Source organism: Sinocyclocheilus rhinocerous, unplaced genomic scaffold (assembly GCF_001515625.1).
Source record: "Sinocyclocheilus rhinocerous isolate Xijiao unplaced genomic scaffold, SAMN03320098_v1.1 scaffold789, whole genome shotgun sequence".
In the NCBI taxonomy this organism is placed as follows: Eukaryota; Metazoa; Chordata; class Actinopteri; order Cypriniformes; family Cyprinidae; genus Sinocyclocheilus; species Sinocyclocheilus rhinocerous.
The window spans coordinates 2,003,671-2,021,118 of record NW_015667306.1 but is presented as its reverse complement, the minus strand read 5'-3'; the positions used below and the strand labels follow the sequence as shown (position 1 = coordinate 2,021,118).

At 38.3% G+C, this 17,448-nt stretch overlaps 1 protein-coding gene across 1 annotated transcript in view; it reads left to right on the top strand.

The window, feature by feature from the left end:
- LOC107733719 (S1 RNA-binding domain-containing protein 1-like) overlaps positions 1–15,644 on the top strand; it is a 59,872-nt gene extending 44,228 nt beyond the window's left edge. The window contains exons 20-21 of the mRNA XM_016545464.1: positions 12,199–12,383; positions 15,010–15,644. Of these exons, the coding sequence (XP_016400950.1) occupies positions 12,199–12,383; positions 15,010–15,302 (478 nt within the window). The 3' untranslated portion in view covers positions 15,303–15,644. The remainder of the gene's footprint in view (positions 1–12,198; positions 12,384–15,009) is intronic.
- The last annotated feature ends 1,804 nt before the right edge of the window (positions 15,645–17,448 follow it).

Below are 17,448 nucleotides of genomic sequence, written 5' to 3'. Positions count from 1 at the left end.
GAGAGAGCGAGAGAGAGAGCGCGAGAGAGAGAGAGGGGGTCACATCACAAACACATACCAGCTTCATCGTAGTACGGAGCCCGGGAAGTCACCTGTAGGAGAAAAAAAAACAATCCTTGGCGACGGTTTTGCAATCCGTCCCCTCAGTTTATAAACCGTACTCACGAATTCTTAAACTGTTCCCTCGGTTTAACAAATCGTGCCCACGGATTAATAAACACGGATTAATAAACCGAATTTCCAATCCGTGTGTTGTAATGAATGTTGTTGCAGTACGGACTGTATTCGGTGCCACTCAGGCGGACTTCCTGTTTGACAGTCTCAGTGTTACTGACCGTGGGTTATACAGTGTTCAATAAAGAGTACGCAACTATATCGGCGTTAATCATCCATTCTATTTATGATAGAGAATAGAATGAAACATGGTGGCAGCGGTGCTTCTTTAAAGAAGGGGAGCACGGAGATTAAGCGAACACAACACGAGAGACAGGCTGCGTAGTATGGTTGAGAGAGCGGAGAGTTCAGGCGCAGCGCGGATGGAAAATTCGCTGGGGAACAGAGTTGTCGAGAGAAAACAACAGAACAATTGAAGGGCGAGTGGTAGAGGAAGTGCTTGCAGTAAAACATGCAGTGAGAAAAGAGGATGGTAAAAGCACAGTAAACTGCAAGTTTTGTGGGAAGATTCATGACAGAAATAAAAAGAAATGTCCTGCATATGGGAAAAAATGCAAAAACTGTGGAAAAGACAATCATTTTGCTGCAATGTGCAGAACTAAAATGCAGAAAGGAAAGACAGTGCATGCTGTCACAGAGTCAGATGAGGAAAGTTATGAAGACATCTTATGTGTAACAGTAGAGACAGTGAACACAGTGACGGAGGATAAACCGAGACAGCCCTCAAAACTTTTTGCTGCCATGCTCCTAGGAAAAGAACAGGTGAAGTTTCAGTTAGATTGTGGAGCTAGCTGTAATATAATACCTGTCAACTTGTTAAACCCAGCCACACAAATTGAAAAGACTGAGAAAGTGCTGGTGATGTACAATAAAAGCACACTACAGCCATTGGGAAAATGTAAAGTCAAACTGAGAAGCCCTAGAAACAAGAAATTGTACAGAGTAGAATTCATGGTTGTTGACGAGGGGTCTACAGTGCCACTACTGGGCAGCAGGGCAGTACAAGCCATGAACCTAGTGAAAGTCCAGTATGAAAACATCATGGCTGTGGACAGCATTGTCACAGAGGAGACTGAGAAAGTTGAAATGTGGAGCATGGATAAAATAAAAAAAGACTATGCTGACGTGTTCCAGGGAGATGGTTGTTTGGAGGGTGCGTATAAGATCGAAGCTGACCCAAAAATAACTCCAGTGAAACTTCCAAAGAGAAGGGTCCCTGTTGCGATGATGGCACCACTAAAAGCAGAGCTGAGTGATCTTCAACAAAGAGGGATCACCACACCAGTAGACTGTAGCACAGAATGGATTAGCAGTCTTGTCATTGTCAGGAAGCCATCAGGAAACCTTAGGATATGCATAGACCCAAGACCACTCAACAGAGCTCTGAAAAGATGTCACTTCCCACTGCCGACAATAGACGATTAGGAAACCACTGCTGAGCACCCCAAAACGCCTGCAAAGAATGTTACTTAGACTGCAAAGATATGACATCGAAGTCAAGTACATCCCAGGGAAGGACATGTTATTAGCCGACACACTGAGCCGTGCATACTTACCTGAATATGCATCAGAGGGTTCAGTAGAAATGGAGATTGAGAGCATAAACATGGTCCAGCACGTCCATATAGCAGAAGAAAGAATGCAGGCCATCAGAGAGGAAACAAGCAAAGACAGAAAATTACAGACACTGATCAAATTAATCCAGGAGGGGTGGCCAATGAACAAGAAAGACATGCCAAGTGACATTGCATATTACCATTCTTTTCAAGAGGAACTGAGTGCGCAGAGTGGAATTGTCTTCAGGGGGGAGAGAGTTGTAATCCCAGACACACTCAGAGGTGACATAGTTCAGCGCATTCACTCGCCCCCTTCGGGCATAGAGATCAACTATCTCTCAAAATTCTGTGATCACCTGTCAGATGGATGTGAGATACTGAGGCAGCTTACCCATAAAGACACAATCTGGGAATGGTCAGATGCGCATGAGAGAGCATTCACACGGCTCAAAGATGCCATCACCAAAGCACCAATACTCAAATATTACAACCCAGATGAACCACTGACACTTCAGTGTGACGCATCTGAGACAGGCTTAGGAGCCGCTTTACTTCAGGAGGGGGCACCAATTGCGTATGGAAGCAGGGCACTAACTCAGACAGAAAGGGGGTATGCCCAGATAGAAAAGGAATGTTTGGCCATCGTCTATGACATAGTTCAGCGCATTCACTCGTCACATTTGGGCATAGAGGGATGCTTAAGACGTGCAAGAGAATGTGTTTATTGGTTGGGGATGAATGAACAGATAAAGACATTCATAGAAAAGTGTGACATCTGTAGGGCTATGGTGTGAAACAGCAGAAGGAGACTTTGTGGCCTCACGAACTTCCCAGCAACCCATGGTCTAAGGTGGGAACAGATATATTCACTTTAGACAAAAGAAATTACCTGATCACCGTTGATTATCTCTCTAATTTCTGGGAGTTTGACTATTTACCTGACACACAATCCACCACTGTCATTCACAAGCTGAAAGCCCACTTCGCAAGACACGGTATCCCGGATGTTGTTATCTCAAAGGCACAGTTGTGAAACATGTGGACTACAGATCTTATGCCGTCCAGCTAGATTCAGGGAACATTCTGAGGAATCTGCGACACCTCAGGAACGACAGGGCCACAGGAGTGAAGAAATTACAGATCAAACAGCCAACTGAGGAATTCAGAGTCAAAGTGACAGGCTTAAAATCAAGTAAAGACACTCCTGTGGTTACTACAACAAAGTCTGGAAGAAGAGTCATTAGACCTCAGTACCTCAAAGACTACACACAGTAACCCATTAATGCTTGCCTTTATTACAGCCTCCAAAGTTTAGCTGGTATATTTTTCACCTTCAGTTATAGTGTGCATCTTGTAAGTCCCAACTATAGAGAAAGAAGAAAAAGAAAGGTGGAAAGCTGATCAGTAAAGATGGAACTCTATGTAGTGACGAGTTATTAACTGAAGAGAGCACTTTATTTTGTTATATGAGTTTATTAAGTACAGGGAAGAAGTATCAGTTTCCATTAATTTGCAATTCAGTCACTGAATGTTGCGGACAGGATAACTTTTATTGAAGTTTCAGACAACACAAAGTAGATGTGAATGTATACATAATGTTTTGAGTTGCATTGTAGGTTCCAAAATCTAGTTGAAAGAAGAAAAAAAAAAGGAAAAGGATAAAAAAGCATCATATGACCCCTTTAAAATGAAGAGGAAATTGAAGATTCTGTACCATTTGTAGGCCACTAATCACATGTAAAAGCAAATTTATATTGATATTATTGTATTGATATTATTCTAATTATGTCAATTATATATAATTTATATTATAATTATCTGTATACAATATAATTTATAATAAATGTGTATAAAATTGGATTAGTAGTATTATGTATAATATTCTATTTGTATTTTGTTTGTAATTTAATACACATTTTCATTACAAAATTGTATATTTCATATAAATTTTATAAAATTGTATATTGTAAAAAAAATCTTATATAAATAATCAATATTGTTTATTAAATCAATAGAATTTTAATGATTAATATATTATTTAAATAGAATTATATTATATGCATAATAATAAATTGAATATTTAACAAAATGTAAAAATTAATATAGATTAAATAGATTTAAAATTGAACATGCCTCCACTGGTGGTCTGAGACTTGTGGACACCTCTGTATATTGTCGCGGGGTGAATGAGAACACAGACTCGGTACTGATCGAAAGAGCCCCGGAGGGTGATTTATTTGCCCACACACTGATCACACGTGCTCTGATGAATGGTGCTCGGTGCCCGTCTCAGCGTGGTGCTCGTGGGGTGAAGTGCCGTGGTGCAGATCCCTCTCCCAGGGTGCCTTCGGATTCTGTGAACAAGGAGAAACAAGCATTAATGTCGCCTGGAGCTCCGGGGTGCCTTCCCGCTGGTGTCTCTTCTCCTGGCTTTTAAGGCCAGCGGGAACGAGCTCCAGGTGCGCCACTCATCACGCACAGGTGTTGTGCGTCGGTGATCAGTGTGGCAGCGGCGTTTCCAGGGCGACGCTAATCTGGACTCGGGATACTCGCCACAATATGCATGTGTGAATCATATGCTTTTCCATCCACTCCTTTTTTGCCTTATCTGTCGTCAGAGGTGCTTTTTAGGGTCAGAGGTCTAATAAAGCCACTTAGGGGCATGGAGTGGGGGAATAATCACCCTGTTATATCCTCCCTCCTCTCCTCCCCTTTTGTTTGTTTTCATTTCTCTCTGTTAGGCTTCATTTCCGACTAAACCAGGCAGAAAAGCCTCCCTTGTAGTCCCCTGTATTATCACCATTCTCTATCGTTACCAAATGCTGTGCTAATGGATGTTGCTCCACTCCAATTGTCATCATGAGCCCATGCATATTTTTCTTGGAGTAACAGGATTTGATTAAACATGGCCACCAGCAGTGCTGAGTTGGTAATGTAGCACCCAGCTAATGTAGCGGACTTTAACAAGGGTTTTAGGGGGCTTGGGAGGAATTCTGGGTATTGCTAATAAATTCTATCAAATATGTTGCGATCTTCAGCCAGGGCTGGAATCATAAGGCTAATGATGCGAGCAGAACCGTCTGAGCGATGTCTTTATAATGATGATGACAAGCTTAACATATTCCCAACAATCTGTAACCCATTTATGCACTGGGTTCATCACTCTTGTCCTCCGTTTCACCAGCTCATTCTCTTTCTCTTTGCAAATTATTGGACAGCCCTTTTCACTTCCTCTCTCGTTCTCATTTATATGAATGCAGCAGTTAATGAGAATAGAAATGAAATGAAAATACGCCCCTCTTTGCATCAGTGACTGGTTTGCGCTTAATATTTGTGAAGTCAGGACAGGAAGTGCCTTAAATCAGTCACACATTGTGCTTTTGAAAACATGCTGCTTGTCTTCCTCCATTTCGTGAGGGATTTCGTTGCACGTCGGGCTCTTGGCGAAGCGTGGGCCAGCGGACGGTAATGGCGGATCATGTTGCTCTAATGTGATGAACTTGATACCCTTAGCCCCACCACTTCCCACTCATACACACACAATGTGCATTCACAATATGTAGCGCTGACCCCCTGATGGACCATCTCTAGTATTTAAGTATTAGCTGTGAAACAAAGGTTGATGTGAGCTCTAATTGGAGCCTCCTACCAAAATAAACTCACATTCATTTGACCAGTTTCTGTGAAGTGCCATTTTATTATAGCCAATAACTGATAGTGCTTTCTTTGTTCTTCAATAATTTGCGAGAGTATGAAGGGGTGAGCATGATATTTACAACATTAAATATTGATATTGTGTTAATCCCACATGATAATATCTTAAATAATCAAGTGCCAGTAACCATATGGAATATGTTTCCCATACAACGACCTAACTCGCAAATTGACTACCGCAGTATGTTGGAGAAACGAACCAACTAGTCACGACTTTTCCTGAGATTTAAATTCCCGAAGAAATGGGATGACCTTTTACAGATGAGATATATATCTATGGTTTCAACAATATGTCGTTAATGATGTCATGCGCAGGTGGTGGAGTAATAACTTCTACTAATTAATTGATTTGAGATCTCCGAGACGGCGCTGTAACGAACATGGCACCTGATAATTACTTCACTATTTTTTGTTGCCTGTCGTTTTGCTTTATTTGATGTTATTTGACTCTGCCATTTCCTTACACATTTATGCACGTGGGCACTCTTCAAAAGCCATGCTGATTGTTAACATGCTAAAATATATATTATTAAATATATTAGATTGATTAGAAATACATTGATTATGTTAGAAATATATTAGATAGATTAGATTAAACATCATAGATTGAAACGTGTCAAGAGCTGTAATTCCAACCACGTAAGTTTGTGATGCTGTTTGTGAAGTTTCGGGAAACATTATTGAACTATGTTGGTAACGACAGAGCTTAGGCCATAGTTTGCTAACGATACGCAAAAAAAAAAATTGTTACTGGATGAGTAAACCCCCTCTGGGTGCCAGCACAAATAATGAGGATGATCAGCTTTATACTTTGTATTGGCAGACAAAGGTAGGGCCATAGATGTACAGTCAAAGATTTAGATTGTTATGTGTTCAGTGACTAACACCTTGATATAACATCTGCAGCAATCACAATCACCACGAACAAACTGGAATTAACATCCTTTTAGCTGGCGGCTCAAACAGATTACACAGACACAGCAGATAGCGGCATAATAAAAGTACATGTACTCTCTCTCCACTTTCCTACACTCCTAATAAACTCAAAAACACAAAATAAACAAAGGTAAAGATGAATTTAACTCGTAGCAGTTTTTTTTTTCTTCAAAATTTCTGTAGTTAATGCAATAATATCATTATTTTATCATATAATCATGTAAAGAAAATATTGTAACAGCCCCGGTAGTGACGTATAGAAATATTTCACCCAAATATAAAAATTCTGTCATTATTTGCTTGTCCTCATGTCATTTCATACCCCTGTGACTTTCTTCTGTGGAACACAAAAGAAGATCTTTTTAAGAATATCCTGGCCACTCTCTTTCATATAATGAAAGTAAATGAGGACGGGTGCTGTCAAGTTCCAAAATGACAAAAAAGCACCATAAAAGTGCTCCATATGACTGTTGCACTGTTCTAAGTCTTCTGAAGTCATATGATAGCTTTGTGTGAGGAACAGACCTCTGAAAATCTTAGTCTCTGTAGCTTTTAAATCAATTGTGCTGTTTTTAGATGTCACATCAAGTTTAAGATAAATTATGACAATTTTCGTTATTTGGTGAACTATTCCTTTGAGTACATTTCTCTGTCTTCAAAAACCAAGCAACACACATATCCATTCTGGCATTACGAACGTTGCCAAGTGAGTCTGAGGAAGTGAATAGCTCTTCATCATCTTCAGTGCAGCATTAGTAACTCATTTTTCTCAGTCACTGAATCATCGGAGGGTTGATATCAAATTTCTTACATTCACTGATGATAACGAATTAACTTCAGGGTTACTGCTAAGGGGACCACACACTAAAGCAGCCTCATTGTGTCTGGATAGCCTCTATTTGTAGGCCCACCCAGTAGCTTACGGTGTGTGGAACAGAGGTCTCCTCCACAACGCTCCTCGGCGGAGCTGCTTTTCATTATGCCCGGAGGATATGGCCGACTCCACTCTTCTGAATCCAAAAGAGCAGGAGCACTGGTACCCCCTAAACACTAACACACCAGAGGGTAACATAAGCCCAGCTGAGACCCCCTCCAGAAACCTGAGCCCTTGGGCCAATCGTCCACCACCGCCACACTCACACTGTAACTGTTCATAAATCACTCAGAGTTCAGCTCTGAAAACTCCTCTCTCTCTCTCTCTCCCTCTCCATCTCTAGTCTGTCCTTGTGCCAACTCTGGCGCTCCAGAGGGACAGCTGGAGGGAAGCACGGTGTCCCTGACCAACATCACGGAAATCTGTGCAGGACCAGTGGAGAATGATGGGTAGTTGCCATTGGGCAATATGAGTGCTTGAGTAATTTGTTGAAATTGGTAGACGCACAGGTATATGTGTGAAAGTCATTTACAAGCAGGTGTTGTCAGGACACATGCTTTTGTCTGACTTTTCAGTTAATTTTCCACTGGAAATTTGGTTCTGTTTTTTTGTATCATTATTAACATTCACCATATGGTGATCTAATCTGGAATAGGATTTTTGGTGATTTGTTTGCAGTAGATGTGTCTTTAGTTTTGTCATTGTATACAGTGTTAATTTGGTAACACTTTACAATAAGGTTTAATTTGTTAGTGTGACTTAATGCATAAACGATAAGCACTACTTTACAGCATTTATTAATCTAGGTTAATGTTAATTATATATATTATATATAAATACATATACTAATACATGCTTAACATTTGAACTTGTATTAATGAAGATTATTTTATGAACAAACATGAATTAATAATAAAAGTAGCTTATTATGCAATGAATTGATCAAAAATCACAGTAAATATTTTTACATTGTTACAAAAAAAAAAACCTATTTCAAAGAATTCTAAATGAATGTATCACGGTTTGTATAAAAATATTAAGCAGCACAGCTGATTTCAGTATCTAATAATAAGAGATGTTTCTTGATGTCCATGTTTCAAATCAGCCTATTAGCATGTTTAATTGGATTTTAAAATATATATTTAAATAGAAAACAGTTATTTTAAATTGTAATAATATTTCACATTGTTGCTGTTTTTAATGTATTTTTGATCAAATAAAATAAATGCAACATTGTTGAGCATAAGAGATTTCTTTAAAAAAAAAAAAACATTTGATATTTCTTACCATTAGTGCTGTGGAGGCTGCAGAATATTCAGTGTCACTTGAATGACTCGGTTCTGCAGTTCTTTCATCAAATCTTTTACTTGAGAGACAAGCTGGAATTCATCTGCAGTGTGTGCATGCGTTTCTGTTACTCTTTGCATTTTCATCGCCTCATAACTCAAAGGCCCAACAGAGCCTATGATTTTTTTTTGTTTCACTAGATCTAGTTCTGCTCTAGAACTGTTAGATGTTTCAAAGTGAGCAAGAAAGGCAGCTTTTGGCATTGCACTTCTGTGTGTTCATAGTATTGAAAATGTCTGGGTTTTGGTTTGTTCTTAGCAGGTTTAACTCTTAGAAAACTTTGATGCATAACTCATCCCACAGTGTTTTTGTTAAGGTATGATAACTTGAATCGTGCAGCTTGAGGAGAGGTATGTTGTTAGGCCTACTTTTCACCTGGTGGACTATAAAACGTCACCTATCACCAGCCATATTTAGAACATATTTTTGGGGGGTTGGATTCAATTCTTTTGAATTAAAGAAACACCTAGCAACTCGCTAACAGCCACCCAGAACACCATTGCAACTGCATTGCAACACCCTAGCAACAACCTAGAGCACCCTAGCAACCACATAGCAAAGCACATAGCTTTGGTGACCACTACATCTTATCATTGGGTCTCATTTCTTAATAATTGTGTAGAATTATTTGGAATTTATATGTACAGATGAGTTTCTCACTAAAAAAAATCAACTAAGTCACAACACATGCGTACGTACATTAATTTTTTCTTAAACTAATTTTAATGATTACTGTAATATGAATGAATCTGGAGGTCATTTATTTGCATAAAACATGCCCAAACTGTCTCCATATTCTTCACAACTTCTCTTTTACAACCTTTCATCACTCTCAGCAAACATATGCAATCTAAAGATGCAATCTCTCATTAACCAGCTATACATGCCTTTATTTGCATTTTTATGCAGAGGCAGCCATAAAACACTTGTTCTTACTCTTTTACTGTATATGATGAAAAGTATTGTATAAAGAGAAGTATCTATATATAAAATTTTATCTAAATGCTTTTATAAGGCCACCCAGAGTATGTGATTTTTCTGTACATGTGATTTCAGTTGTTCCTACGGTTTTTTCTTTTGGGGAAATTTGAAATATATTTAGTTTGAATGTTATGTAAATGACACCTATTGTTTTTTTTAGACAGGAAAGGCATCATTTTCATTTTTTTTAGAAACTGTAAAAATCTACTAACCTATAGAAATTCTGGTTTCAAATCCCTTGTTAAACTGCATTTAATTATTTGATAATATTTTATAGTACCTAGACAAGATAAGTAAATCTTCAGGAATTATTGTCGATGTTTGGACACACACAGTTTAAAATGACACCCTACCAGCATCCCTCCTGTCAAGCGTACACTTTTTCGAGTCGAGAAGGAGTAATGATCAGTATGTATGTGTATTAGTGCTGTGTATCTGTTTGTGAGCTCAGACAGTGTGAAATTGTGTGGGTAAATACAATAGAGCGAGTGTGAGTAGATTTGCCTGTCACTGTTGCTGTCAAGCCCTCTGTCTGCAGCAGGAAATGGGTGGGGCTTGAACCCACCTGCCCTGTCAGTCACATAGAGGACAGCTGCGCTGGCGTCAGGCTGTCACGGCGACGGCCATCCATCAGCAAGCTGGCTCAGCAGATTTGCCCTTCTCTTGCCAAAACTCACATTCCTGTAATGCCCAGGACCCCAGCATTCCACAGCCACCTCTGGACAGCTTGACCCCATGATACAGGCTTATTGCACACTCCAGGAAATGTGTGTGTCCTTGTAGAGGTTATATCACTCATTGCAACTGTGCTCTGATGAGAGAACAATATTTAGGCACTAACTTTGTGATTTTATGAAGACAAATTGAGGAATTATGGACTGACCTTTTATCAATATGTGTTATATTTACATTTAAAGCAACTTACAAATGATGACAATTACACAAGCAATATTATAATGTTGTGATACCTAAATTCACTTTATTCAATTTAGCATTTTCTTATTTTTATTTAGACAGAATTGTATAGAATTTTTGTATCGATCATTTAACAATTTTTGACCATAGTACAAAAATAATATTAATTGGTTTATTGGTATTTGTCATAATTTTACTGTGGGAACATTTCTTATGGTCATGGTTCTTATGGTTAAGAAAATCTTTTGGAATTCTAATCTAATTATTCATAATTTTATTTATTGAGCAAGCAAACATAGGACAAAACATCACAGACAAATGTCATGCAGTCTGAAAATGTTAGGCACACTGTTTCAGTAATTGCAATATGCAATAATGAATTAATTTATTTAAAAATATTTTTTTTTATTAATAAAAAAAAATCTATAATTTTTGTTACACATTCCAGGTTCTTTAAGCAGGTATTTTTTTGTGATGAGTATGAGCAGAGCTGTGATTCAATCTGTTAAGTACGTAAATAATGTCATAATATTTTTTAACAATTATGAAGGGATACTTATGATCTGTGGTGAAGAAATATACATGGGTTCCTTTTGAACCACTGACAATTTTTTTTCAAAAATCAACTTTGAGTATGTGAACATTTAGTATTGACAGATGTGTTACAGGTTTTTGAACACCCTCAAACTTGTGTGTGTGTGTGTATATATATATATATATATATAAAACTCTTTACCCTGAGAGATGTGGCATTAAAGATGGAAAGAAATGTCACATAAGGGTTCCAAAACCAATGTTTTGTTTTTGTTTTATACTTAATAGTAAAGCACTAATATAAAGCTGTTCTTTTTGGAGGCATCTGGAGAATCTGGAAGTGTCACCACTGGGCGTTTATTTATTTATTTATTTTTAATTAATTTCAGTGCAACTCCAAAATCGAATAATTATTTGCCTAAAGATTGCCATCCATACACACAGTATGCTGTATATTTACATATTGTGGTCATTTTTCGATTTGCAGTAAATGGTCCTAACAGACCTACTCTGCAGCACAGTATGAAGCTGAAGGTTAACCAGTGTCTCAGTCTTGCAGTTCATGATCACATCATGAATTAATATGCTCATCCTGAGCCAGAGCTTATGGGCTGTGCCAAGTAATAGGCCATGTGTAGATCTTTTTTGCTGGCTGTGTTTGGTCTGTGTTCCTGCTTCACTGCTCAAGCCTCAGCACTAAACTTTTCCTTTTATGTATGGTGCTCACAAGGCGGTTAGATTTATAGAGGGAGACAGAGTCTTCATCTCTGGGACTCTAGAAATCAAGATTTAGGGCATAATTAGTCTCACCTCCCCTATCTACCTCCTCTCCCAGTCTTTGCTCCACTCCGTGTGTCGGCCTTCAGGCTCCTCGCTAGTGTCAGGGGAGTTCCTCCACGTGCACTGGGCTCTGAGAAGGGCTATTAAAAAGCCATTCTTTAAGACACCACCTCCCATGGACCTCAACACACCTCACTGCCTTAATGATGAGTGCGACTTCCCCCACAACTTTAACACAGTGTTAACACAGTATGTGGAGTGTTTCTGAATAAGAAATAAAGTTTGCAGGTGTTACACGAAATCTCCTTAAAAACTGATAAAATGCACTTAAATTTGTTTCTCCACTTGTCAAGAAAGTAATTTTCTCTTCTTGCTCTCTTCATTCAGGTTTTTGTCTCAAATAGGTGGCAGTTTGGATCAGATGGGCAGTGCTGTGCTCAGGCAGAGTATTGAGAGCAGTGTTAAGAACAGAGGTCTGGATGTCTTGGACAAATCTCTGGACACCACACCTGAGACTCTTCAGCTCATTGTGGATGGACTCACTCAGCCACCTGGCTTTGACATTCGTCAGGGTAAGAATCTATGATCTATGATGTGCCCTCTCTTTTTCCTATACATACAGGACAGAATAATATTTGTATCTCAAGATAATTGCAGGACTCATCAATAAAGATTACCCACTGGCCCGGGACGAGTGAAAAATTTAAGGGGGTCTGAATACTTTCCGTACCCACTGTAACTCTTGCACTTTTTGGGCCAGTGCTGTGTTGCCACAATCACATTTGTTAATTTTGTACATTAATTTTCTTGAAAACTGCTGATTTGTCGCCAGGATAATGTTATCTATCTGACTAATATAGATTATGTTTTGTTGAAACTGTGAAAATGGCTTATGATAGTCTTTAGTAAGATTGCTTAACAATAGAGACCATTGAGTTTTGTTTTGCATCTTATGTCATCATTGTTCAGCAAAAGTGTTTATGGATTTATGGAGTTACATTATAGCTGTGAAATTTCCAGCTTGTTGCAAATTGCAAAAGAAAAAAGATTTCAGTGAAAAAAAGAACTATATATATATTTCTAGCAAGTATAAAATACATTTCCAAAAATTAAAATGTATTATTCTTTTGTGTTGGGTCCAGTGAAAAATCAAAACTACTGTCTCAGCAGAAAATAAAAATCCTTGTTGTTGTTCACCAAAAAATGAAAGTTTATTATTTACTCACCCTCATGCAATTACAGACTCATTGACTTACTGTCTTACTGCAGAAGTTTTGCTGAATGTCTGGGCAGCTTTTCCAACATACTTTCATGGCAACCCATAACATTTTTTAAATTGGGTGAATTTGTTGTTTTCGTACGAGCCAAGGGATAGTTTTAGTTTTTTTTTTCTTCTTTTTTTTTTTGCATGCATTTTTTCTAGAAATATCATAATTTTGAATGAATTCAAATGAAATGGGCAACTCAAATCGTTTTCTCATGAGGTCAGGATGACAACACGTTTCTGTGTGCTGCTTGGCCAGTCTAATATAAATATCTCCTTTTGTATTCCACAAAAGAAGGTAGATCATATATATTTGTCAAACAGCTAAGTAAATGATGAATTTTCATTTTTTGTTTTGTTGCTTTAAGAAATGTACATGTAGGATGACTCTACACATACAGACAGACAGGCACATGTAAACTCAGCGCATGAACGTTTAAAATTTTCTATGATGTGGTTCGAAAAGTAGCCGTTGGCAACATTTCATAGCAGAAGTTTACTGTACTTCAAGTTTCTACACAGATGAAGGTTTTGAAATCAGTTTAGCACAGCACAAACCAAAGTATTAAAGTACTTTCTCAACATGGCCGGTGCACAGATCACAGACAATGCTGGCATCTCGCTCTCTTTTCCTCCCTCCCATATAACGATTCTCCTCCTGTCTCCCTTGAGTCCGTCTCTCGTCTGTGAGATGACTGGGCGGCGCTCCAGGCTTTTGAAGTCTTGCCGCATAATTTTGGGGAAGACCCGCATTATTAAAGCAGACCTGCCGACAGATATATCATTAATGAGAGAGAAAGATGCGAAAAGAGGAAAGCAGAGTAGCCTTGATTTCAGTGCTAAAATCCCCCAGTGACTCTCCAAGTGAATAAAAACGACCAAACAACAAACGCCTCTTCTGGTTTTAATGTTAAGTCCAGACATCTGAGAAGACATTGTTTTCCTTCTGCGGGTGTTGATAGTAAATGTTATGTTTCATTAAAGGTGACAGGATTATAATTGAGATGAATGTCTTAACGTGTTTTCAGGGTTGGGGAGCAGAGTTCATTACATGCAGAGAAAGGTTTTCTTTGGGAACGGGAGGGGGTTTAATTTTTGTATTTGAAAAGATGATGACAGTGTTGGTTGAAGTTGAATTAGGACTCTTGTGGAGGAAAAACTATAATAAATTAATCTGAAAATGCCACAAAAACATTTTTTATACATTTTAATCAAGACCTTTAGCAGAGATGGTTGCAGGAGACTCCAGATGATGAGATGGCACCTCAGTGTCGTGCACTAGATAGGACACTAGCTTTCTCATCAGAAGGCTGCAGGCTCACTTCCCCTGGGTGGAAGCCTGATGGGTTCTGCTCTGTAGCCAGCTGTATAAATAACTGCCATGTGAGCAGTGCTCTAGGTAAGGTGTCCCGGATAAGAATAATCAGAGATGAATGTTTCCTGGACTGCAGAGCCTGCTGAGAGGCCATGTTTATGTAAAAAGCACCTCCCAAAGAAAATCACCCAAAAAACAGGCAAAATGGACTCGGAAAGAAGAGGTTTGAGAGGCCTGGTAATTCTATTTGTTTTAAACTATTAACTGAAGCTTGTTTCTAATGTCTAGCTTTGGAGTTCTTGGATCAGTTTGGAGGAGGGTGCTTAAGATTTGAAGGGAAGGAGACTAATGTCAATCTTAGTCTCTGGAAAAAGACAAAATCTGTTTAAACATTCTATCATTCCTTCTTTCCATCTTTGTTTCTAATGGTGCAGTGACATTGACCGTTGCTTGGTGAAATTTAGCAAATTCCAGTAATTTCAATAGGAATCCAAGTTTGTGTTTTTTGTACGAAGGCAAAAAAAAACTCCCCACCCACATTTTGCTCATGTTGAAGTTGGTCACACGAATTCCACACCTTTACCTTAATTATTTTCTCTCTTTTTTTTTTTCTCAATAGATTTTGAGCAGGCAGATTTCAAGCGGGAAATTGTGTCCATGAATGACCTGCATGATGGAATGGTGCTAACGGGCCGTGTAACAAACACTGCTTTATTTGGAGCCTTTGTGGACATTGGAGTCGGACGTTCTGGTCTCATCCCAAAGCGTTTCATCACTCCGGATAAACTGCCTGTTGACCAGCGGCGAAGAAGCCTAGCTCTTGGCCCCGGTGAACGGGTAGAGGTACGGGTCATGAATGTGGATCTTCAGAGGAATCGGATCACTCTGGACCTCATTAGGGTTCTCAGATAGGAACTATTAATTGAAAGTTTACTTTAGTCAAGTCTAGTTATTCAACTCGGCTTTTATGTCACAAATGTGGAATAGTGTAAATGTTAACAGAAAAGGACAATTTTGCTATACTGTATTTGACTGTGTGGAATGTGCTGAAATGTGCTGAAATATTTTTATTTGCACTTTAGCAAGTGTCTTACTAATCAGTCTGCAAATAATATTAGATTTATATTATGTTTTTTCATATCTGGTGACATAAAAAGTTGATACCTTTTTGTTCATGTTCGAAGATGCAGTTTTGTTCTGCTTTACCCTTGACCTGCTGTTAACTGTAGTTTTCAAAACCTTCAATAAAATAGATACCATGCTCTGTGAAACATGACAGGATTATAATTGACATGAATGTCTTCATCTTCCCTAATATGACGGTTCTGTTGCAAGTGAAGCCCTTCCTAAAATATAGTCAGTTATATATTCTCAGCAAATTATTAGAATATTATCTGGAGGACAGTTGTTAAGTTGGTAAAAAATTATTTAGTTAAACATTATTGTCCTTAAAATACATTTTTCTTAATGATACAAATACAATATTTTTTTCACTTCCATTCATACCTTTGCAGCCCCCAATTTACCAACTTGTGGAAAAATTTATGAATGCAATTATATGCAAAACTGAATGCAGTTAATAATATTATTTAAAATAATAATACTTAAATATGAAAATGTTTCTTTTTACATAAGGTCCGTGTTTCTCTGACCCACTGTTGAGGCCTGTTCACACCAAGGACGATAACGATAAAGATATAGTTCTAAAAATCGTTCTCAATGTTAAAGAATAGCAGAGTCCACACCACAGCTATAACGATAAAGGCACAGAGAAACGATATCGTTGGAATCACTTTCAGAACGATTTTTTTTCCAGCTGATGAGTGATAAAAACATTGACAGCCAATCAGAATCAATCCTGCTATAACGAGCTCAAGAATTTAAAGCGGCAGACGAGTATGGGCATGGAATAAACAGACGATATCGTCCGCTGGTGTGGACGCTAATATAGTTATCTTTATAGTTATCGTTCTTGGTGTGAACGGGCCTTTACTGTAGTTTTATTCTAGTACAGCATAATTCTGATGCCTGAAGAGGGCGTTTCAGAGGCCTGTGATCCAGACACTGGATGCTGTTGCTATGGATCACTCAGGATGCAGCCACGGTCGCAGATGTTACGCTACCAAACTCAGGCCTGTTTGATTGACAGCCACTTATCAGGCAGAGAATGGGGGACTTGTAAAAGCAGCTGCCACACTGCAATATGACTAGAGGCCGTGGGGAAAAAACTAAACCTAATTATCCTAGACTAGCCACGTGCTAATGAGCCCTTCAAAATTAATCCCACGCTCCCTCGTCTCTATTATCTAATCTGTTTGTGTTTATATGACACAAATTAAAAAAATGGATAAATAAGAAACCTGAGGTGCCCTGAGCACTTACAACAAACCACAGGGACGGAATTCCAAATGAGTGTGTGATATTTGTATTGGGGACGTTGCTTTGTATTACAGAGAAGTTTCATCAGAACTCAGCTGCAGTGGAAGGATTGAAGCCTCATTGTATGATCAGGTGTGGTGGATTTTACATTGTTTTTATTCAATAATTCTGCCGTAATAAGTCACATTTCATTTTTGTTAAAGGGGTCATATGATGCGACAGAATAATGATCTTTAAAAAAGCATCATATGACCCCTTTAACTTAAACTGCTCAAATTAATGTTTAGATATACGGATTCTGTTTTTCCATATCTCAATTGTTTTAATGTTTTACTAAACATTTTTTGTCTTGTATGCCATAAAATCTCATGAGGACGCCGAGTCCGACTCTCTAACCATTAGGCCACGACTTCCCCACAAAAAAAAGTGGTGTTTCGTTGGTTGCATGGTTACATAAAGGCCATGTACATAACTGTTCAAAAGTTTACTAAATCAAAAAGTGACAGTAAAGGCAATTTATAATGTAACAATTGATTTGTACTGAATTTCAAATAAATCGCTTCGTCAAAGAATCCTGAAAAAAAAGTAGCACAGTATACCACAATATTAAGACTGATAATAATAATAAATGTTTCTTGAGCACCAAATCAGCATATTAGAATGATTTCTGAAGAAACAT